The sequence below is a fragment of the Tetrao urogallus genome (assembly GCF_951394365.1).
Source record: "Tetrao urogallus genome assembly, chromosome: Z".
In the NCBI taxonomy this organism is placed as follows: Eukaryota; Metazoa; Chordata; class Aves; order Galliformes; family Phasianidae; genus Tetrao; species Tetrao urogallus.
In genome coordinates, this window is record NC_136816.1 from 1,065,440 (window position 1) to 1,090,840 (window position 25,401).

The 25,401-nt window shown below is 43.5% G+C and overlaps 1 protein-coding gene across 1 annotated transcript in view; it reads right to left on the minus strand.

Annotated features, from left to right (window-relative positions):
• DGKQ (diacylglycerol kinase theta) overlaps positions 1–25,401 on the minus strand; it is a gene marked incomplete at both ends in the record, with an annotated part of 78,280 nt that overhangs the window by 7,237 nt on the left and 45,642 nt on the right. Inside the window, 12 exons of the mRNA XM_079548205.1 lie at positions 716–816; positions 2,200–2,381; positions 3,401–3,549; positions 4,819–4,970; positions 11,745–11,860; positions 13,482–13,520; positions 14,365–14,515; positions 15,698–15,759; positions 17,636–17,690; positions 19,708–19,798; positions 20,558–20,781; positions 22,062–22,162. Coding sequence (XP_079404331.1) covers positions 716–816; positions 2,200–2,381; positions 3,401–3,549; positions 4,819–4,970; positions 11,745–11,860; positions 13,482–13,520; positions 14,365–14,515; positions 15,698–15,759; positions 17,636–17,690; positions 19,708–19,798; positions 20,558–20,781; positions 22,062–22,162 — 1,423 coding nt within the window. The remainder of the gene's footprint in view (positions 1–715; positions 817–2,199; positions 2,382–3,400; positions 3,550–4,818; positions 4,971–11,744; positions 11,861–13,481; positions 13,521–14,364; positions 14,516–15,697; positions 15,760–17,635; positions 17,691–19,707; positions 19,799–20,557; positions 20,782–22,061; positions 22,163–25,401) is intronic.

A 25,401-nucleotide genomic window follows, 5' to 3' on the forward strand; every position in this document is an offset into this window, starting at 1 on the left:
AGTGCTGCAGATGGGGCCTCACAAGAGCAGAGTAGAGGGGGACGATCACCTCCCTGTCCCTGCTGGCTGCCCCTCTGCTGATGGAGCCCAGGACGCCATTTGCCTTCCGAGCTGCAAGGGCACGCTGCTGGCTCATGGTTAGTTTTCATTCCTAAGCCCTTCTCATCAGGGCACCTCCCAAGGACTTCTTCTCCCAGTTTGCATGCATAACTGGGATCGCTCTGACCCAAGTACAAAACCTTACTGCACTGCCTCGCTTGTGACTCAGAGATATTTTAAAAACGGCAATGACCAGCATGCATGCAGATACTGCCACAGCACTGCATGAGGGTGGCAAACAAACAGTGTGCAGCAGCATTGCCTTCTCTCCTGCTGAAGGCTTTCAATAGGATATTTCCACTAACTTGAAATTTTACTGAATTTGACATTGAATTCATTGGCAAGTAAGTACAGTGAATAATAATAACAGGGCTTCCAAAAAACTTATCTTATGTTCTCTCTTGGAACACAAAGGAAAAAAAAAGGAAAAACAAAAAGCCAAACAAATTGTACACCTAAGAGTTCATGGCTTTTTTAACTCCTGCCTGTTCCAGTTTTGCCTCAAGCAACATTATTTGTGAACACTTGTAGCAAGATTATCAGCCACAGCATAAATTGGAAGCTCTGGGATACTACATAACTTCCACCTCCCCTTTTCTGTTTTCCCCAGGATTACCTGCTATTAAATTTCCCTGGTTCTTCTTCTCTAGCATGATGAAAGTCCAAGCTCAACTCTGCATCAATGCCAAGACCACAGTAATTGTTCATCTGTACAATCTGTCAAAAAAAAAAAAACAAATAAATAAAAAGGAGAAGAATTATTTGTATTATTTCCTCAAGGCTTACATTCCTAAATGCAGAGGTTCCAAAACTCTTCAACAAAAGGAAGACCCATAGATTATTCTTCCAAGTTATTTGCATCTTGACAAATTCAGGAACGTTTTCCAGAAAAACAGCACTAAAAATAAAGCAGTTGTTTATATGTACTGTCATTATTCCCAAGTTATTACGAATTTCAACACTTAATCTTATTTCAAGAAATGAGTATAATAAGGCAGACAAAAATAAATGCAGAAATAAAGCCAACCCAGCTTCTCAAAGCGAAGAAGTTCTATGCAACAGCTACATATAAATTACTAAACACTGACACCACTATTATTTTTGGCAGCAACCCCATGCCACGAGTTCAGAACTTGACTTCACCTACTCAGCTGCATTTTTAATAGCTCCCTATATAACAACCTCAAGGTTCTGCAGATCCCTACTATTTTTCCTATTGATCCTTCCTTTGTATGCCAGCTCACTCCACAGCTTTTCTACGCCAGCCCTTGATTCCCACACCTTCAGTCTCTAAGAAGCAGATCAGGAACACTCAGGGCAGATCTAAATAAAAATACCCAGAACATCAGCAGCTTAAGTTCTCTGACCCACACAATGCCTGTGACTTTCCAGCAACTACACAAAAATGTTAGACAAGGACTACCACTATTACAGCTTTCTTTTTTCTTTTCGCTCCCCCTTCTTCTACCCAGTTTCTTGATTCTGTCAGAAAATAAACAGAACCAGTATCCACAAAAGCTCTGAAATCACCATTCACAATCAACGCCTTTATTTTCCTCAACAGAAACAAGAAATGCAAACCAAAGTTCAGGGCCTTTTCCTCCAAGAATATAAAACAGACGCTGCATATACAGCAGCACGAAGGCAGTGTGATGACAGGAGGATTTACCTCCTCTGTATTTCTGTAACTTACAGTTATTTTTTGAGCTGTAACAAGAAAGACCACACTAGTCTAATACGCAGTTTTTTGCTCAAGTTTCACTAGTCTTATGGGAAGTGTTTGGCTTCCATTACTTGAGAAATGCACTTCTCAAATGTAAATGCAAAACAAATAGGCATGCCATTGACATGTAAATCTTTACGTTAATGTGCTATCAGATACTTTTTGCCAAGCAATAAAGAAAGGTGTTCTGCGACCAACCATCCCACCAGAACTGAAGAGCTGGATCCAGGCACAGCACTATCTTCACTAAGAAATACTAAGGCCCAAGCACAGGTAAGTGAGCAGCAAGAGATCAACCACGCCAATAACCGCATTTCTTCTGACTTCAAGAGAACGAGTGTTTCTGCGAGTCAAACCCAAGCCAAACCTCATCTCACCTTGGGGGGCTCAGGTTCTGCCATGCCATTCTCTGCACCTTCAGCGGGCTCTTCAGCATCCAACAGAATAGTCCAGCGGTCCATCAGAACGTCGTCTGCTTCATCCACAGAAACCAAGATGGAGTAGGGGTCCTCCCCACTGTAGCCAGCTCCCCAGCGCAAAACTCGTCCTAAGTCATTACCTGGGCACCAACAAAAAGCCCCAAAATGTGACGGCATTTTTAAGTTAGCTGTAAAGCACCAACAACTCCGTCAGCTCTGCTCTATAAATAACTGTAAAGTGCTCGAATAAGTCATGAAAGCAGCACAACTGGACTGAAAACTCAGTCAACCATAAAACATACCCCAGCATTACGGCTGCCTGTTGTGCTTTGTGTCACACACAGATATTCTGCTTCATTTGAAAAATTGTGAAAAACGCAAAGGAAGAAACTGTTACCAAGTCAGCACACAGCTGAATTCACAGCCCCGCAGTGCAGCACTGGTTGTCACGGGGAGAATATTTTGGCCTCTCCAAGTGCTATCCACTCGGACACGGCCACAGCAATACCGTAGCTCCTTCTCACTCAGGAAGCACGACCAGCTGGCAAGCAGATCCCTGTGCATGCTATCCACAGCTGGCTACCGAGTCCTGGCATTCCTCAGCAGTGGTTTGTCAGGTGGATAAATGAAGGCAAACCTTCTGGAGGATGAGCAGGCCCAAGGCCTCAGGAAGGGATCCATCTGGATTTCCAGCTGCTGGACCAGTGCAGAAGCTGCACGCAGACCGGTCAGCAGCGACGTGCTGGGCCACTGAATGCCTCTCTCTGAACCACATCCCAGCTGGATAACTTCTCCAGGGACAAAACAAAGGGAACATTTACTGAAGACTACATGCATTTAACTTTGCGGCAGGCACACCTTCAGACTGGGTAGGAGAGATCAGATCCACACTATACTAGAAAACAAGCTTTAAAAGAATGTGGGTCAATACCTGCGGAACACAAGCTAATAGAACCCTGAGCCACGTGGGAAGATGTTCCTGCTGTCTGCCTCCAAGCCCATGTTCCCATGTTCATTACTTAGAGCTTATGCCCATGACAGTCCCTCCTCCCAGCAATTAGTGCTCCCAAACACAACACAGAAAGTCCACGGAGAATGAAGGCAAGGTCTTCAGCACGCACTGAGCAGTCCTCAACCTAGCGCTTGTCCCAGTTCTCACCTGTTCCCAGAGGCAGGATGGCAACAGAAGGCTCTGAGCACACCAGCTTGTGCCTGATCTCCTCCAGTGCACCAAGAACCCAACCCACGGTGCCATCACCTCCGCACACCAGCACTCGGAAAGAGGGGACTTTGGAGAACGTATGAAACCTCCATTTAGAAACAAAGCAAAGGGGAAAAGAAGCGTTACAACGCAGTGCAAAAAAAGCAGTCCCTACTTATGTTATTTAACGTAACACATTATAGCTGAATTCTTAAAAAAGAGTGAAAACCACACTCTCCTATGACTTCTTGCAGCTGGAGACCAATTGTTAATCACTTGTTTCCTCACCAAATAGGTCAAATTGTTCATAGTTTCCAAATGAACATCTTAAATCTTTGCAGAGGTTTTGAATTTTTTTTTACTTAGTCATTCCTGAGCTGCTAAGTGTGGAATGTTGATAGGACTTTTTGTTCATAGTACTATTTTGTTTGTTCTCACTCTTTTTGGCCTTTCATCCTACACAACAGCACTGCAAAATAATTTCTACTCACATCTCACAACAAGCAGTAAGCAAGGAGAAGCATTCTGCTGTACATCTACAGAAATACTTCATGGAGAAAGCAAAATGAACTAACTACCACAGCTGCAGTCTCAACTATGTTAGAAACACAACAAAATTACAAAACTCAGACCAAAAAGTTTGTGCAACTTGTTTAACTTGCTTCCTGCATAGGCTACATTTCTCTCTTGAAAGCATTTGTTTCGAAGGTTGAGTCACAAGAGTTCTTTGTTAAAAATGCAGTGCATAACGAGGCTACTCCAGGTAGGCTGCAATCATTGCCTTCAGTTTTATGAAGTGTTAACAAAATGGTGCTGATTAAATCTAGTAATCACTTAGTGCCTCCCTGCAATCACACTACGTTCTGTATCTCAGGGTGAGAAACGCTGCAGCTGTGACTGGGCAGGCCCCGTTAATTCTGCAACTGTGGCCAACTTTCAAGAGTCAAAATAGAAAACTTTATTATACTTCCCTGTTCGTTTCCACGGCATGTTTGAAGAAATGAAAGCAAAAATGAGCATTTTCGTAAGGCAACATGACATTTTTCTTTTGGTATCCACTTATTTACAAAAGACTATTGTTTTCAGTCATAAGTGTATCTGCATTAATTGTAAAGGACACGTGAGTTTCCTAGGCGTGGGATCTGTTAGACTTGATAAATGTACATACGTCGGGAACTAATCTGTTCTCTGCACAGAAAAGGAAAGTCTGTTTAAATACCAGTAAAACCAGTCTGATTCTCTACTCTGCTGTCCAGGCAAAGAACAGACACAATTAATATCCTTACAAGAACAGAATCTGATCTTGCCTGAAGAAAAGCCATCACAAAACACCTAACAAAGTCACATCAATAACCAGAAAAAACAGTACAACATACCCAGGCAAAGGACCACCATTGGTAAGCTCAAAGACCTGATGTGGATTCAGCAGCTTTCTAAAGCAGTACAACAGATCCCGGCCTTTCAGACCACCGCTTTTTGGATTCACAAATACGAGCAGTGGCCAGCAGTTCTGCGGGATCTTGGAAGCCTGGATGAAGGAAAGAAAGGATTAGCCAAAACCACAACCAGGAAGGAAGATTACTACTGCATCTCTAAAGTCTTTACTGATAATTCCTTGATGCTTATGGAAAAAAAAAATCCAGATTCAATTAAAAAAAAAAAAAAGACTCAACACCTAGACAATTAACAAGGCTAGCTACTGATTTTATCTTTCTGGAAAAGCTTTTATTGATCCACTCCAACTATGCTCAATTAGTTTGGCCTAATGTTAAAATGAAGGTATCACCAACGCCTTTCTTCCGTATCTTCAGTAAAAAGTACATGAGAAAGTATAGTGTGAAGGATAAGGTCATTTCTAGCGGTGCTTATTGACAGGCCAAGGCACAAAGCAGAACACAAGCAGTTCCATGTGAACACGAGGGAAAACTTCTTTATTACTACGAAGATAACAGAGCACTGGAACAGGCTGCCTAGAGAGACTGGGCAGTCTTCTTCTCCAAAGATATCCAAAAACCCACCTGAATGCTTTCCTGTGCAAACTACTGTAGGAAACCTGCTTCAGCAGTGGGGTTGGACTAGATGATCTCAGGAGGTCCATAGCATTCTGTGGTGCCATCCTTACACCACTGTGGCTGTCTGCTGGAGGGCTCTGCAGGAACAGAACTGCTGTGGGCATCCTGATGCCCTTCTAGGAGCCACACTGAGCTCAGTGCCTGCAAGCAGCAGGTGGGGATCTGATGAGACAGCCAATCCACTGCATGGGGATGATGGGGAGAAATATCCCCTCTCGACTGGTCTTCAAACATTCCATCATCCATGACTTACAAATAACTCTAGAAACACCAGGAAGCATGAAGGCATCTTTTATTCAACCTGTCACAGTGGTGGGTATAAACGATGAGGTGGGTATACATTAAAAGTCCATTAGGCGTTTCAGCAAGTGTGCTCTGAAACAGAAATGTCTGCCACAGTCCCTGAGCGGTGGTAATTTGTATTTACAAACTGGATAGCATTCAGGGAACACTAATTTGGCACACAGCTGACAGGACGGTCCCAGGAAAAAACAACAACGATAAAGAGAACTCAATTTAGACATGAATGATTCAGGGGGCAATGAAGAAGCAGCATGATGACAGCTTGCAGACATGTGAAGAGATATGAACAGCAACAGAGGGAGGGGAGAGCACATAGACAGTGTGCTAACTGTCCATGCTAACTACCAGGACTGTGAACTGAACCTCAAGCTGCAGAAATGAGTCCACTTTACCAAGTAAAGGTGGGGAAGGAAACTGGCATCCGCTGCTGAAATAGCCATGTTACTGCTGCATGTGAGCCAGCTCAGACACTGGAAAGCAAACAGTATTCTGGGGTTTGAATATTGACTTAAGAAATTTCCTCAAATGGTGCTTTTGTGGAGGAGCCAGGCACTAACCCTCTGCCAGATGCATTAAGATATTGAAGCTGCATAAAAATCTGTCTCCTCTGCATGCTTGCTTGCATGAGAAGCATCCTCTGCCATCAACTGTGACTGCTAGGAACAAAGAGAAAACACAGCAGAAGTGTAATGCCAAGCAAGTGAGAAGGCTGACAGAGGTGAAACACCTTTCTTCTCTTCCCCCCTCCTTCCCCTTGCTTTACTTTTGGCCAAAAAGAGACATTCTTGCTCTCAGACATAACTATTCTGTGGGGGCAGAGAGTCAGGAGAGCCCAGAACATTTTTGAGCTGCTGGTGGAACAAGAGTGGTGAGACAACCACCCTCACCCGTACTGTGAAGAATGAGTCCAAATGGGACTCACCTCCGTGTTCAGGCTCCACTGGAAAGGAAAGGCACTCACCAAAGCCCAGTGAACAAAAACTGTAATACATTTACGCCTGCTAAGTATACGGAAAGGACCCTTGTAGCCAGTAAAGGAAATCTAAACAAAACACCATGTGCCACTGCTGAAAAAAGGAAGCACTTCTTGCATGGCAAGGTCAGCAGCTCAAGGATGCTCACATCCAAGGAGAGGGGTGGATTTCCTCCCCTCAAGCCACCACAGGTATTATACAAACAGTAAGCAGAGGTTGGCTTTTCAGTCAAGCCCTTTTCATGGCCACGTTCCACTGTGAAGGCTCCCCTGAATTCTGCCAGCAAGGAAAGGCAGAGTGCTGCTGAATGGAAAAGTTGTTTTTCTCTCTTCAAACCTTTTTTACTTCCTAAATTTGAAAATTTCACCTCCAGTCTTTTCAGCTTGCTGAACAGGCTGTCTGGAGCCTCTGCTGTGGTCCATGATCCAGACACTCGTGGCGTGTAACAAATGGATGGGTGGGAGGAAGAAGAAGGAAAAAATGAAATAATACTCAGCTGCAAAGTAAACAAAAACTTTTACAGTGAAAGAATCAGAGAACAGAAACCAGCCCAAAACTTACACCCAACACCTTGCTAGAAGATGGATAAGAGCACTTGATTACCTTCTCTTTCTCAAGAAAGTGACTTTTAAAAATCCTGGTTGTGGACATTTAGAAGAGATACCGTAAGCACATGTCTTGTACTGCTTGCTTTTACAGACAGAATCCACACACTGGGTCTAAAAGCAAGCACCTACAACCACTCACAAAGAACCTCGGGGAACTGTGCTGATTTCTGAGACGTGGTGAATCCCAACACATCCAAAAGCACAGCTGCGTTTTGGAAAGTCATACGAGACCTTACTCAAGCCCCATAACATTGCAAATATGTATTTACAGTTTCCACAAAACTGCCATCTAAATTCCATATTTTCCAAGTGTCAGTACTGTACAAGAACAAACAAAGGGCAACATCTATGCCGACTGCTGCTGAAAGTCACAAGCAGCAGCAAAGAGCGCCTGGAGCAAACAGGGTGTCTGCACACAGCATACACTGAAGAGTCCTGCCACACAAACACAGCCTCCTTCCAGTATCTTCCAGCGTAAATCCCCAGTTACAACCATTCCGGGCTGAAAGCGGCGATGCAGACTGAACAAAGTATCCTAGGAAGGGCAGAAGCCTTCTCGAGCGTCACCCTTACGTTTAACTCGCTTCTCACCACTGCTTGCGGTTGAAGGGCTAAGAGGAGCTGCTAAATCCCTCTGAAGGACCGACTTGTAAGAAAACAGCCTTTCTGTAGGTTAAGAGCCCCAGAACAAATTCCAGGCTTGCACAGAAGATCAGAGCCGCCGCAGCAACGCCTGAAAGGCACAGGTCACAAGGAGAGCTGCGCTCCGCTCCGCGCAAAGCGGTGCGGGATGCTCCGAGCTGGGACGTGTGACTGATGCTGAGGAGCTCCTTCCTCGCTGTGCTGGAGGAGCAGCGCCTGCAGAGGAGCTGTGTGCGGGCAGGCACTCAGCAGGGAATTCACCGCGTGTTTCTCAGAGGCCGCCAGCAGACGGCGTGTGACTGAGGCACTCTGCAAGGCACTGCACACTGCTCGACTTGCCAGGATCTGCACAGCGCAGCTCCGGGCTCAGCAAGATACCTACTAGTCGTGCTAATCCCCTCTGTGCTGCACACACCGTGCAGTCCTATCAACCACAGCAGGGAACAAGGCGTTCTGCACCCCAGGCCAGCCAGCTCAAGGCCTATCTTCCAGGCTGCTTCCAGGAGCTACGGAGGTCACTCAGCAATGCAAAAACCAAACTTCTGCAATAAGACTGCCTGCAGCACCCCCCACACGCAAGGACTGCTGCTTCCGTTCCTCCAGGAAGGAGGGCTTGAACCTACAGCCCTAAGCAAGGTGTCGGTGCCATCAGGGCAGCAGCTGTGCCGCACTGCAGCACCTCCAGCAGCTGCTCCTTATCTTGGAGGAAACCAGAAGGTGGGAAGTAACTCCTTGCAAGGCTGTGGCCAGCTGTGATCAACAGCTGCTGGCAGATGTGACAATACCATGGAAGATCTGGGCTGGCTCTTTACTAGATGCACCAAAACCAGTGCGAGTACAGCGTGCACTGGGGATATCACAGATCAGCAAAGCACAGAGCAGATGCTCAAATGCTCCTTTACTTTTGTGTTTTCACTGAATTTTAAGATGGCTTCTTCTGTTTCATCTGAAGTTGTAATTTGGAAAAATCACTGAGTAACGAAAACACCGTGGCCTTTCATTTATTACCAATTCTCCTTCTCAGACTCCAGATCAGAACTTCATCCCCAGTTTCTTGGTACCTCATTCACAAGATGAACGACAGAGCATACATCCTATTACCCAATTCTCGTGAAGGTATTTCCTGTTGCTGCATTTAAATGATTGCATACATACAATACAAACAGGGCCTGGCAGTGTTACAGAATAGTAAGCTGGAAAGGACCTCAGCTGCTCATCCAGTCCAACTGCTATCACAGTAGGATCGACAATCACTCTTCAGTTTACCCTGGCTAATTAGCAAACAGCAACAGCTGCGTGGCCTAAGCACAAACGGATGGCACTTGAAATGTTAATCATCTTTACTCTTGGCTCATGAGATGACAAAGCATGAGTGCTGCTCCAAAAGTAATGCTTCCGATTTTATTAGTTTGGCCCACGACAGAGGCAGATGTTAGTGGTATGGCACCAGAGGTTACACATTCACTCTAAATTTTGTTATCGTGACAGATATCAGCAGAAGGGAACAGTGATGTGGAAAACAAGCCATATTCTGGACAGCTATGCACAATTCATCCCATGAAATGAATAGCAACTCAATTAGCTCATCCAAGCAACCTGGTGGTTTACGACCATGGAACTGTGCAAAAAGCTGAGCAACAGTGTGGCAGCATGAGTAGTATCCCAGAGTTTTTGGCAGGTGAGTCCCACAGTGCTCACAGAGGAACAGAAGGAACATCGTATGCAAGTCTGTCACAACTTATTGAATGAATGCAAGTTGAAAGTGACATTTTCCTAGATCGCTCCTTTATCAGTGACAACAACTGGTGTCACCTACAAGAGCCAGAGCCAAAACAGCAGTCCACAGAGTGGTGACACATGAATGCCCCATCAGAGAGAAAGCTTTAGCTGGAGCCCTCAGCAGGTAAAGTGAAGTGTGATGTGTTTGGGATAGCAAAGGGCTGATCTGACTGAGATGAAGGGTTGAACTTCCAGAGTCAAGCTGCAGAAAAATACAGTTTTCCTCTTGCAACAGTCTAATACCAGGCCCCACAGCAGTGTGAGGTACATTGCCAACCATGGTGGGACTGTCCTTCTACACCCACTGCATCGTCTGGATTTGGCAACTTCTGACTTCCATCTGTTTGGGCTGATGCAAATATGGTTTGCATGGGCAACATCTTCCCCGCAAGAACACTGTCACAGCAGCTATGGGATTGAAGAAGGGAGGGTCAGCTCCACTGGTGCAGATTTTTATGAGCACAGCATTCAGGCTCCGGTTCATCACTGGCAAAAATGAACAGCTAATGATGGTGACTATGATGAAAAACAGTGTTTTGTGTCTGAGAATTTTCTCTATCAAATAGTGTTGATGTGCTCTTTGTATCTAGTTGTAGAAGCCATGAAAATAAATAGCAGGCATTACTTTAGGAGTGAGGTATGCATAAACAGGATGTGCTCAAATAGAAAGAAAATGTACGTGTACACATACAGCCCTTCTCTCCTTTCATATCAGAAATTCATCCACTCAGTCCCCTCAAACAGATTTTCTTAGAAATAACTTGTATCAGGTAAATGATAGCATAATCCATGTTTTCAGTTCGACATATCTGATGTCAGAAGTCCAGACACAAAATCAACAGAGTAGATAAATTCAAACTTCACACACTGTACACTGCATCTAGGCTCGTCTCTGTGCTTTGCTCTTTTTGTTCTGCTCCCGGTAACAAGAAGAGTTGAAACCTACTTAGAAGTAAGATTTGTTTCTATCTATGTCACAAAACATAACACCCACATAATCACCCACATTATCTCTCTTCTTTTGGAGGAGGGGTAGTACGTCATATTGCCAGCTAAATGTAAGCACTGCCACTAGCATTTACTTAAATAAAAACACTAGCCACCAGAAAACTCTGACAAGCACAGGAGTCGTAACATAGTAGGCATGTAAGTATGCAGCTACCAGCCTTGCTATTGCTATTGCACTTGAGATCCTCCCACCTGAAGCTATGTCAGTTCCCACTGCTGTGAAGTTTTCATCCTTCCGTGAAGTTTTAAACAAGTCAAAATAAGACTTTCAGTTCTTTTGCCATAGTACAACTCCAGAAAGACAGTAACTGCAAGATGCTCAGCAGAAAGCAATTAGGGCTACACTGACTTCTGGACAGAACCTATGTTACCTGAGTTCAAAATGACTTTGCTCAGTGAACCATTTCCCTCTCTCTATCCTGAATCTGCTTCATTAATACAAAGCCTATTAGGAAACCACGGGACTCACAGGAAAGTGGGCCGTAAACACAGAAACATATGGAAATCAAATGTGAATCTATGGAAGGACTCCTGCACAAAGTCTAATCTCTGCATGAGGTGCAAATTTTCTTTTAGAAAGAGGGTTTTTTTTTTTAAACTGCTACAGAATTAAGCTAAAACTATTCCAGCCTTTTTGATCTTAGAAATAAATACGAGAAAAATGAAAATTCTGTTTTTCTTTACAGTTTCTGTACTTGTGCTCACAGTTCTTCACAGTTCAGTAGCAGGACAAGTGACTTAAGTAACGAACGCATCAGATGCACGAAGTGCAAACGCTCAGTATTATTCCACATCCCACTACTTAACTCAGGTCCTCCCCTGAAAAGCAAACACTTTTGCTCACTTCCTGAGAAAGGAATTGTGAAGGCAGCATTTTTAGTTTGAGACACGAGTTGTAAGTTCTGACATCTCTTACCGTAACTTCTGGAATCACCACAGCATTCAGAGGCTTGTCATTGACAGTTGTATCCTTAACTAGCATATATATTCTTTCAGCTTCAGAAAAACATGAAATTTCGAGTACAACAGCTCCTGTAAAGACACGTTTGGTTTTTTTGTATTTCTTATTATTAGAAAATCAACAGTGTTGAATCACAGCAAATGTTTAGCCAGGATATTTTTCAGTACAAGTTACTCTATAACATTTCTGGTTGTTATTACCATTGAGATGGGCTTTCTGTTTTGTTTTTGAAGCTTTCCTTCCTATCTCCAAACACATGCCAGATTTTTAACAAGCAGCAGTTTGAGGACATGAAGAATTTCAACACAGAACTGATACACATTTGAAGACCTCCCCTGGGATTTAAAAGTAGCACCCATTTCCATACACTGCATTACCTAACAGCCTGCTTTCAAGCTGTGGAAGTGACAAAACCATCAGATTTCCTTTTCTGTCCTTTTTTAAAAATATGGCAGTACCATTCACTGACAAGACATCAGCAGGAATTATCAGAAGCCAAGATCTTATCTGAGAATCATTTTGAGGCTTTAAAGTTAGAACTTCCACTGGGCAAAGAGAAGCGAATGAAAATAAAATGCTGGGAAGTTATTTCAAAGAAAGATACTCAGTGAGGGGGTCGGGCTTTAAAGACATGGCAGGACAAAATCAAAGACATAATGGGCTGCATACGAAATGCAAGCTAGCAACAAAATTGGCTGCTAGGACAACCAAAAAATGAGAGTTAGAAAGCATCAGAAACAAAAATATTCAGAAAGTGAAAAAAACTCACCATTTTTACAGCAATAGAATACACACTGGCAGTAACATCAGAAAGAAAAACACATGCAGGCAGGTAGACTTGGCTAAATGGAGCAGTGAGATGGGCTCTATTACAGATAAAGATATTCTCTATTCACAGATATGAAGAGAAGACACAGATGAAAGCTTTATGCTCTTCCTAATGAGAAGTCAGTATTTACTAACTACGTGGAGATAGCAAAGGAAGCAGAAGCCAGCCTTCAAAACCACGCTACAGGAAGATCCAGTGAGCAGTTATTTGGAAGGTAAGCCTCCCAGAGCACACGGACACCAAGGCCTGAAAGCTCAGGAAAGAAACTGCACGCTTTTCTTTGTGAGCTGCCCCAGATGCTGACCCACAGCTGACTGCTGCAGTAATGCTGCGCTTCAGCAGCGCTTCAGCAGCTCTCAGCAGCCCTGCCACTCCTCAGCCAGGTAACATCCGTGCAGCAAAAGCAAAGCAGCAGCTCAGAGAAGCCTGCTCCAAGGAAGAACTGCTGATTCTCTTCAGATTTCCAGCCACTGGATCCCAGTTCAGTATTATGCTGAGCTGTGATCTGTGTCAAACTGACCCACCAAGCTAAAGAGCAGCACCAATTTTAGCGCTGCAAAGACAGAACGGGGAGAAAGCACTCAGAAGTGCTTTAGGAGCACTGCTCAGCTCAAGTGGGACCTCCAACCCCATTGTTATGAGAGATTATTACCGCTTTCTGGTGCAGGTGGCATGAAGCTAACCTTTTATTAATAAGGTAACACTCATCCCCTGCTTTTCATAAATATAATGTGTTAGATTTTATCTGTAGGGCTTTTTGCTTATGAAGCATGAGTAAAGTACTCGGAGCTTGAAACCTCTACTGTAAGGCTGCAGTTTTGAAAACAGACTTTGTTTGCAATACTTAAAATCTTAATGCTTACCTTGTGCTTGATAAACATGACTCAGAGATACTACGTTTGCTGCAAAGGGCAAAATATAAACACATAAAACCTCGGGTACATTTAGAGTAAATATTTAAAATATTTTTAAAAGTTACACAAATACAATATAAATAAATACTAAAAGTTATACAAATACGTAGGGAATCTCCAGCTAACACTTTCCCTTTGCTAAGTTTACTTTGCTACTTAGAAAAGCTAAACTGATTTTCATAAAAGATGGGTATGTATTATCTCAGGCATTTAGTTTAATTCCTCCTGAAGCATAAAAAATTGGGAAAAACGCTTCTTTTCCTGAAACAAGAAGCTTGATATTTTCCTGATACTGTTTACAGAATGCATGGTTGACAGAGCAAAATTAATTGCACTGCTTTGAAAAGGGAAAACAGATTCTTTTCACTGAGTGCTCGCCTGTACGAGCACACACAGAGCTCACGTTTCTCTGTCACCAGGGACAAAGGGCATGGAGAATATGGAGGACAGCTCATGCAAAAAAATCAGTCAATACTGCTAAGGAACATTTACGCATGAAGAATTAAACTGCGCCGCTATGATTTGCAAAGTGTAAGGTGTATTTGGTCAACTTCTAAAAAATGGTATTTTCACTAAAAAAAAAACCGGTACAGTCACATATAACTCAAGTAATGTAGCAATCATCCTTTGAATAATGAGCTGTCAGATCTTTTGTGCAGCCATCAGCATGCTAATATAAGTAAAAAGCTCCCTTCAGGGTAGCTGGCAGACAGATTTTCTGTAACAGAATCACAAGGTACAAAGAAAAACAGTAAGGAGCAACAGACACTACTTTACAAAAAAGCTTTGTGTATAACGGGGAACAGATCTCAGATCACAGCTGTTTACTTACTTTTGATAGCTAATTCATCCTTGAGAATATTCATGTACTCTTCAGGGGAAAGCAGAGGTGGGAGCCCACCAAGAAACATATTTACTTGTACAGTGGCTTTACTGTTCTCCACTATGTAAAACCTTGTTTGATTCATCTGGCGTACTGAAATCTGCAAAAGTAAAAAATATATACATACGAATGACATGAAATTTTGTGAGCAGGCAACAAAATTCCAGATTCTTCTGTGCTTAGTGACACAGCCTCTACGTCCTCTTCAATATCTTTATTGATGACCTCGACGTGGGCATCGACTGCACCCTCAGTAAATTCGCAGATGGCACCAAATTGGCTGGAAGCGTGGATCTGCCTGGGGGTAGCGAGGCCCTACAGAGGGATCTGGACAGGCTGGAGAGCTGGGCTGAAGCCAATGGGATGAAGTTCAACAAGGCCAAATGCCAGGTCCTGCACTTTCGATGCAACAACCCCAGGCGACGCTGCAGGCTTGGGGCGGTGTGGCTGGAGGACGGCGTAGAGGAAATGGACCTGGGGGTATTGATTGATGCTCGGCTGAACATGAGCCGACAGTGTGCCCAGGTGGCCAAGAAGGCCAATGGCATCCTGGCTTGCATCAGAAACAGCGTTGCAAGAGAGGTGATTGTTCCCCTATATTCAGCACTCGTCAGGCCGCACCTCGAGTACTGTGTCCAGTTTTGGGCCCCTCACTGCAAGAAAGATATTGAGGCCCTGGAACGTGTTCAAAGGAGGGCAACAAAGCTGGTGAGGGGTCTGGAACACAGGGCTGATGAGGAGAGGCTGAAGGAGCTGGGAATGTTCAGCCTGGAGAAGAGGAGGCTCAGGGGAGACATCATTGCTCTCTATAACTTCCTGAAGGGAGGCTGTAGTGAGCTGGGGGTCGGCCTCTTCTCTCGTGTCATTACTGATAGGACCAGAGGGAATGGCTTCAAGCTACGGCAGGGGAGATTCAGGCTGGACATGAGGAAGTATTACTTTTCAGAAAGGGTGGTCAGGCACTGGAATGGATGCCCAGGGAGGTGGTGGAGTCACCGAGCCTGGGGGTGTTCAAGGAAAGGCTGGATGTTGTGTTGAGGGACATGGTTTAGTGGGAGCTGTTGGGAATAGGTGAACGGTTGGACTGGGTGAGCTTTTAGGTCTTTTCCAACCTTGGTGATTCTATGATTCCATGATAAACAGCAACAAACTTTAGTCCAAGCGTTTGGCTTCTCTACAGATGAGCCATGTGGGACAGTAACTCAGCACTATTTTTCTTCTGTAAGAAAGGGGACACCCCAGTTGCTATAAAAGAGGGATCTTTTTTCTCTGTGAGATATACCTTTCTTATGTCTTCGAGTCTGTGTAGAATCAGCTCCTGGTTGTCCAACACCATGCGCTGAACTAGAGACAGAAAGAACACTGGTCAATGTCTGCGAGCAGCGTATGTTAACATCAGGCTCAATTTAAACACACAAATACATCACCAAAATTTGAGGGAACATTCAGAACACGGCGTACACCTAACATCAAGGAATATGCAGACCTGAGCCACTCTTGTCCAGAGACAAACCATGAAGGTATTGAATTTGTTCACAGCTCTTAGACACCTTTGTCTCTGAAGACATGCAAAAGACAAGCGATCCTCTGTTACGAAGCCAACTGCTAGACACTGGAAGACTTTAAAACTACATTTCCTGACAACTAGCCAACAATTCCTGAGAACAACCAACTTCCATACTCTACTGAAACATTAGAACAATTTCAACAACTTCCAACTGAAGCAAAGCTGTATCACCGAATCATAGGTGATCCTCAGATAAGCTGCTGATGATGATACGATGATTTAAAACAGAGCACCGGAAACTAACCAAGATTCACAAGGCTACAATAACTTTATAGAACTGAATTAACTGAAAAAGCTAAAAAAAAAAAGAAGGTGAAGCTGTAGTTCAGTACTTGAATCACAGTGATATTTATTCGGGAACAGGCAGAATATCTTTACACCACTTACAATCACAGAATCCTTAGAGTTGAAGAAGACTTTTAAAGGTCCCCCCGTCCAACTCCCCTGCAGCATACATCCACAGCTCAATCAGGTGCTCAGAGCCCCATCCAGCCTGACTTTGAATGTCTCCAGTTATGGGCATTCACTACACCTCTGGGCAACCTGTGCCAGTGCTTCACCACCCTTACTGGAAAAAGCTTCTTCCTTATACCCAAGGTAAATCTCCTTTAGCTTGAAACCATTTCCCCCTGTCCTATCACCGCAGACCCTTCTAAAGAGTCTGTTCCCTTCTTTCCTGTAGCTCCCCTTTAGATACTGACGGGCTGCTCTCGGGTCACCTCACAGCCTTTATTTCTGCATGCTGCACAGCCCCAGCTCTCAGTCTGCCCTCAGAGAGGAGCTGTTCCATTCCGTGGGTCGTTTTTGTGGCCCTCCTCTGGATGTGCTCCAGCAGGTTTGTATCTCCCCTGTTCTGAGGACTCCCCATGCAATGCTCCAGGTGAGCTCTCACCAATGCAAAGCAGAGGGTCAGGATCTCCTCCCTCGCCCTGCTTGCCACACTTCTTTTGATGCAACCCAGGGTATGGCTGGCTTTCTGGGCTGTGAGGGCACACTGCTGGACTCTTCATTGGCACGTCATTGCTTTATTATTTAGTTACTTCTTTATACACTTCATTGGCTTTATATCTCTCTCCGTGACACCTTACAAATAAAGGAATGCAGCACAAACAGGTGCAAATCTGCATAATATCTGCAGGCTCACAGGCTTGTTGAGCAATGCTTATACTGCATTTCAGTATTTCATAAGGCACACAGATACTCCTTGGACTGACCAAAAGAACCTCAAAAAAAAAGTGTCCTTTGAACTACTTAGGACTTGAATTTGGTCTCATCTGAGGGCAAGTGCCAAGACAAAAGAGAAGGAAGGGAGCAAAATAAACGTTACACATAATCTTTCCTATATAACTGCAGTTAGGACATTTATGTCAGTTAAAGTTAGCTTCCCAAGACAAAGTTCAAAATATTAACATCCATCAGAAGCCAGTAATTAATCTCTGTGTGATGATGGAGAAACAGAAGGGAACTGTATGCCCACAGGACATGCATGACTGAAAATAATCACCGTCACTTCCAAACAAACATTCCAACGTGATGGTGAAGTTTCATTTATGACAGCAGGTATTTAAAAAAATTAACTAACTGTGACTGTGTTAAAATAAGTGCTTCAAGATCACTTACAGATGTGCCTTTGGTCAGTGCTCCTTCACTTACCTTGCTTACTGCCCATCAGCACTTCAACCAGCTTGAAATTCTGGAGGCACCCCGTCTGCCAAAAGATGGAGCACACAAAAAATACAGAAACAGTTTCCAAACACGATACAGTTTTGCTTGGTACTTACACATTATGTTATCCACAGCGCACAAAAAGAATGGAAAATTAAACATTTTAAGATCAATCTCAATTAAAACCATCCCTAAGATAGTCCTTCTGATTCAGCAGCCTCTCGCACACGCTGTCAAGCCACTGTGTTCTTGACTACATGGGCATTCTAACAGCCCTATAGAGAAAGAACACCCACAAGGCACTGCTAACACTACTGGCTCAGCGACCAGCAGCCCTGCTAGGCTATATCCACAGTGTATGTCCAGAGCAAGCGTGCAGGACAAGGAATGAACCTGCTCTTTGAGAAGATCAGCCAGGCACCAGGCTTGGCAAAAGCAGGCTCCTCAGCCTTCATCTCTTGCAGCACTCCATCGGCACTGATGGAAAGAATCTCTTCTTACGTGACATGTGTCTCCTCCAAACTGTACTGCCAGCACTGCAGGGAACACCTGACTGCCTCACAGTTACAGAACAAAGGCCAGAAGTTCAATCATTTGCTAGGGTTATTGTGCCCTGCAAACGCACGACACTCAGGACTGAGCAAATCTCCATTTTAGTATTGGAGGCTCAGAGGATTAATGAACTTAGCTTGCATGCCATGGACTAAGATATTAAAAGTCTCACCTATTACTCCTGATTTGCCTGAAATTTGATGACAGCTCTTTGGAGAGGATCTTCAGTGCATGCAAATTCTGGATATTAAAAAGTGTTTCCCTGTATGTACTTTCACATAGACAACAGAGAACCAACAGCATCAGAGAAAACTGCAAGTGCTCCAGAGAACTAAGTCTCTCACAACTGCAAACTAGCTTCCCAAATATAGAAATCTGGAGACATTTTCCAAGCCTATCTATCACATCCATTCAAGGCCAGGCTGGATGTGGCTCTGGGAAGCCTGGCCTGCACACAGCAGAGGGGCTGAAACTGAATGATCATTGTGGTCCTTTTCAACCCAGGCCATTCTATGATTCTGATTCCATCTCGTTCAACTAATGCTTTTGTCCAGAGGTTTCAGACAAGAATTTCCAAGTTCTGTTAGAGGGTCTGCAACACCTGAAGAAAACCACTACAAACAAATCCTAGGATCATCCTGTGATGCAAAACAAGTGCTGCCACGTACTTCACAGCATGTACACAAAGACAGAGGTCTACCACTATACCACCAGCTCCCAACAGCCAGCCATATGCATGCCTCAAAGAGCCCTGTAAGGAACTGAATGCAGAAGATGATGGTTGCCCCCTGTGAGCACAGCTGTTCCCTGCAGCAGAGGAAGCGTGCTGATGGCCGCTGAGCTCACAAACTGCTGAATGAAATGCACACACTACAGATTCGTGTCTCCACAGCTGTGTGTTTGATTCAGACTGACAGTGCTTTGGCACACTTACAAGTTCTACCAACATGTTTCACTAAAGCTGTACTGTCTCGGCACCAAGCGTAAAACAGGAAGGCTGAAAAGAGATCATATTGTGTGGACAACGTGTGCCTTGAAGGGATACAAGATGCACGCAACCATTTTGCATCGAGGCTGGAAGAAACACGGATGGTAAGCCTTGTGGCCATTCAGCCTTGAGGTGATTCTTTGCAGAGTCAGAGACAAACACGACTGTCTTCGCAATGATTGCTGAAATTCCCCAGCAAGATAAGCAATGTATTTATATAGACCTGTATTTTAAGTATTTAAAGACATATGCAGTCAGAGAAAGTGCACTGCATACATCAAAACTTGTGTTACGGGTAGATTTGTTTGACTGGGGAAGATTGACATTGACTTTCAGCATAGAGCAACTAGGTCCACCTCTGAAAGACTGAAAGATCCACAGAGGATTGCCTAGAAAGCACTAACAATATCAACATTAACAGCAAATGGAGCAATAAGAATCCTTCTCTGAGGAAAACATGTACAGCCCACCTGAAGGTCACCCAGGTGACACAGAGACGTGTTTATTATCTCGTATTTACCTGCCTTCCAAGTAATGGCAGAGCTTCTTTGATCACAGTCTGTGTAGTGCTATTCTTATTTACTCGAAGAGAAATGTATGCCATTCCCTCCCTGGAAAGAAAAAAGCAATACTTAAACTTCTCAGGACAACAATTTCACCTAATTGCACACCCTTCTTTTAACTAAATGGCAAATTTACTGCGAGTTTAGAAAGAGATTTGTTTCAAATGAAAATGTTCTTTAGTCAAATTCAGGATCAGCCACATTAGACATGCACACACTTTAACCAGTCTTTAAAATTGTAGCACTGCAAATGAATCTGTTCCTATACACAGAACTAAATGAAGGTCCCAGGTGAAGTTTGGCAATGTAGTTGCAGTATTAAAATGAGCAAATGTTTACATTTTATTTCACTGCTTTTAATAAATAGGTTATCAGCTAGTCTTCGCTGCTAAAAATGCTTAAAATGTAGTGTCAGAGGTAAATGGAACAGAAGAAGTTGCACTAAATTCTTTGTAATTAACACTTCTTACACAAGAACATCAAGCTGTCAAACACTGTGTATCTGTCCTCATTTGTTTGCAGACGCACTTAAGGTAAAGTTCCATCGCCTTGGTGAAATGCACAGCAACAGAACTGAACATAATGTGTTCTGTGCATCTAAAAGAACCCACGAGCAGGTTTTCATGCACTGAAATGAATACTGTGTATACTTCTTTTTCAGAAAAGTAAGCAAGAGAATCCTTCGGTACAAAAGAAAAAACGACACTGTCTGTTACACTAATGAGATCTCAATGACTGAAACTTGCTGTGCAACTACAGAGGACAAACGTAGCTAAGGAAGGCAACTTCAGAGTAATAAGCACTCACCACAGCCAGGCAGGATAAATTCTGATCACCTCCTCATCCTTTGGTTTGGCTCTAATAATCCAGGCTTCGGGAACAGATTCTCGGAATACTAAGCCCAAGTTGCTGTCTTCTGCAGCATCATTCCTGTTGATAATGTCATCAGACAGCAGTGCCTGCTGCGTAAAGGTCTGCAGCTCATACTCCCGCTGGTCATCATTTATATAGTATGCTCTCAAAGCAGCTTCCTACAGCACAGAAAGATAAATTATCGTATCCATGAAATGGCACAGTAATACTCATACAGCCACTGATGTTCATGAATACCCTGCTTGCAGAATTACATGTTTTAAGCACTGAACAACAGGGAAAAACAACAACAAAGTTTTGAAAGCAAATTTCCGTGGGAGAAATCAAAAGAAAAACTGAGTTACCAGAGGGAAGGAATCAGTGGAAAGCACCGACCTGAGCACAGTACTTTTCTCAAGTGGCAGTCACTTAAACTCCATGCTTAAAAGCAAAATTCAGCACCAATAAGCAGGTGCAGTGCAGGCAAAATTTACTCCACAAGGAAGATGGTAAGTTACACTGCATTTTGCACACACACTCTGCAGTGAACACAGCCCAGTAAGTCTTTTAGGAAAACTGGCAGTAATCTAATCTAGAATTATATGCAGCAGCCTGACAAAATGTGCTTAAAAGTAGCAATCCTAAATAAAAGTGCTTCCAGCCTGCTGTGAAAATTTCTGAGGAGACTATTGATGTAGAATGTTAAAAGCGATTTTCAAAACTCCCACTCACTTTAAGCACACTATCAAGATAACAATTCCAATGAGCTTTAACCTTCAGTAATTCTGGGGCAATGCATTCCACAGACTCCCACGACAATTGCTTTATGACCTGGGAGTCCTCATCCTTCAATGTTGCAACTCCCCATACACCCCCTGGGCTCTGCACAGCATGGGATCTGTGCTTAGCTATAAATCAAGAACACGTGGCTGAGCAGAGTCATCTTTCCACCCAATAAAGAACACTGAAACAGCTGCACAGTGGTCATTATGCCATCAGTAATTCACTACTTTCACCATCAAGCAACAGATGTCAGTGTTGAAAGTGCAATGGTGGTGGCTATGCAGCATCAACTTCAAACAACTAGTGACTTCCAAACTACGGAAGAGGAATGAGATCTAAGGAGCTGATTATCTCGTACACTGTACATATATCCCAAATACATCCAGCTCACATTAGTAAAATCAGACTTTGTAATAGGAAGGAGAAAGACTGCTTAACAAGTGATTTTCTGCTGCGTATGCTGTAGGACTCATTATGCAACAGCCATCTAGACAATATCTGCAGATGTTTTACAATAATTACATGAAGAAACGAAATTAATTAAAAACATTCTAGACCACTTAGAGATTTTGCTGTTGAGTTACATTTGTACAATATTATGCCTTTGAATATTGCAATATATAAGTTATTTGCTCCTTCACGGCACTGCAGTATAGACCTTCACTGGGTATCTTACCACAACTTCTTCATTTTTTGCAATCCTTGGAACTGAAATCAGTCGAAATTGATTGCGTTTCACTGCATCACTCCCATCAAATATCTTTAACGTTTGTTTACCTGAATGAAAACAATTATTGTATTTCAATAAGGCACCCCTCAAATCACAAAGCTACCTGCACAGGAATCATACAACAGAACTATTCAAAACCAGCTTTTAACCCAGTTAATTGCTTTTTCATCACAAGTTACGAGCCTGAACTTCTTTGTTCCGTCGACGCGCATTCAGAACAGGTGTACACTTATGGACAAAATACAGAAGAGTATTTTAAGTAACAGAAAATGTATCTGGGTTTTGGTTAAGAGACCACAATGGTTATCTCATGGCGTTTTCATTCTTACCATTCATGACTGCCTTTGTTATTGACCAGCTCAACAGTGTGAAAAACAACACCAAACCATCACCTTCCAAACAGCTCCCACAGCACTGCCACATCAGACAGCATCTCTCTGAAGGAAGACTGAAATAGCTGGTCCAGGTGACATGAGAATGCAGAGGAACAGCACGAAAATGAGAAGAAAGCTGAAGCAACTGGAGCACTAGAGCACTTGGCTGTGCTGCGTGTCACGGCAGCCTTACGAAGGCCCTGCTCAGAGCACGGGGCGCAGGCTGTCAGCAGATGCCTCTGAAGGGGTGAAGCATTAAGGGGTGCAGACTGATCTTCCCACAAAGCTGAGGTAGGCCCTGCTCTGCCAAAGTCCACCGTAGCACCAGATTTTTGTCTTACTTCAGCGAGTCTTTTGGAAGCAGCAGTAAAGCGTGGTCAAGTTGTAAGAGAACAGGCAGCTCCTGAGCAGCTCGGAAAGCGAGCGAGCCTGAGAGTTCACAGCAGAGCTGGTGACAGAAGTCCCTCTGTGTGCAGTAGCGTGGCAGAGCCGATCTCGTAATGGAGCTGCGCTGCGGTCACCATAAAGCAGTACAGCTGGTAGGAGCTGATGACTTGCAGATCTGAAACGCTCAGAGGCTGGACACAAAGCCACACGGCTGGGTCGTCGTGCAGCCTGTTAATGCGCGCTGTGATGGAGTTGTGCTGACGTGGAGTGCAGCTTCATCTTTCACTTTCAGCTTAGGATGTTTCATGGTACTGAAAACCTCATGTTCTGAATTAGTACTGGCGTGCAGGTGTGAAGAGCTACACTGTTGAACTATGTTTAATGGTGAAAAAGGAGAGCTGGACCTGGAGGAGCAAGTTAAGCAAAATAACAACAGCTCACTGCTAGGTGGTGGCTGGAAGAAGCAAGCAAGAATCCCGGGCAGAAATCCACTGTTGTGTTTCTCTGTGCTGCAGTGAGGGCCTCTTAGTAAAGACTGCAGCAAATTAGTGCTTTGCCAGAATGCTTCACTGATGCCCTGATAGCATTCACATACACTGTGTCTAATAGACATGTTGGAACATCCTGACTCACAGGACATCAAACAAAGGTTGCAGGATGTTTCCATGTGTACTCTGTGACTCCCATCGAAAGCAAACACTGAGAACAAAAGGTTCTTCCAACTTTATGTTTGATAACAGCATGTTTTAAACAAGATTCTCACCCTGAAAGAAAAATCCCACTGACAAAGATGGTTATCAGAATGACACAGGTCAGTCTGCCTTTGCTTAGCCTTGTCAAAACCTCATCTGGAGGACTTCATTCCAGTCCTGTGGTCTTCAGGACAAGAAGGACATGTACTGTACCAAGAGCAAGAATGACTCATACAAATGATGAAGGGGCAGAGGAACAAAAGTATCTCTCATACAAGGAGAGGCTGTGCGTGTCCTCAGTGGAGAATGAATGCTCAGGGAGTCTTATCCACACGTTCAAGTTTGTAACACAACAGTGTCGGTGTGAACAGAGAAGAGGCAATAGACAGAAACTGCAAACATTTTTTCTTAGGCTGAAATGCACTGTGAGATTGGTAGAACACTGGAACACGTTGCCTGGGGAGGCTGTGTGTCCCTGCTCTTGAGGATATTCAAAACCCAACTGGACACTGGACATCATTCTTTGTTTTCCAGTCACAGCATGGGCACATGTAAGCACTATTGACTCTCACTTCTGAACCATCCTTGTAAGTCTACTGCCACTGCGCTGACATGGGAACAGATGTTCACAACTTCTTAATAGCAAAAAAAACGACCTACTCGTTTTAAAGCTGCTGGATTAATGTCAGAAAGAGTGATTTTATTTTAGAAACAGATATCTGCCACAGTGATCTGCATGGTTACTGCAGCATGGACAGATTGTAACCAGAAGACACTGTGTCCCGGGTGACCTGATCTCGGGTTAACACGACTTGAGAAAACACAACAAACATGTTACTGAAGCACAACCAATGTTCTGAGCATGACCTTTCATAACACCATCAAGATCTCTACTGTTTTCTTTAGCAGTCCAGATGGTAGACAACCATCTGAGAATAAAAACAGACATCCAAGTTTTCGTACTTGTTTTCATTCAATCTGCCTTTGTAGTCTCCTTGTAAGATACGTCCTGACAGAATCCTCAGTAATTTTATCTGGAGGTTTTTATGAGCTTTCCACTTCATCAGATCAGATAAACATTGCACAGGGCTGTCTTGACTCAAACTGACTTGCAAGGAAGAATTTGGATCTCAAGTATGTTCCCCTCACTGCAGCTCTGCAGTATGCTCAACCCTGCTTTCCTACAATACAGTTACTTATCATATAGAACAACTTCTATTTATGAGGACAAAAAAACCACCTCTAACTTCTTTTTCACTGTCCTCCTCACTGGGGTCACTTTTACTACAAACTGAGGAAAGCTGGCTTTCTTCTAGATGGGCTTCTGGGGACAAACAAAAAGCTGAACAGCTTCTTATTTGACCACAGTCACCTGGAAAAACATTTCTCTACTAATTCAAGTGCAAATCCATGTCGTGACTGTTACTGGAGTGTCTTCTGTGAGTCTGTATACATCAAACTAACCCTGGACAAGAAGACCAACTATAATCACTGCTATCATTAAATAACGCTCTTTCACTCTCCTGCTCCAAATGTGAAGTTAAAGAGAATGATAAAATTATGTAAGTGAGGTGCATGTCTCACCTTTTAGTACTAAAAAATTATTGCTAATGCTAATATTGCTAATAATGAACAAATGCATTGAAATGTTATAATTTCAAGGAGTTACTGCCTAACTTATTAATATTTCACTGAAAAATACTTTTGCTTTAGAACTTTCATGTTTTTCCAAATGCACTAAACTAACAATACAATGTCTCTTCTCTGAAAAACATATTATTTATTATTACCTATTATTCTTATGGACTAGCCCCAGTAAGCAGCCGTGTTCCA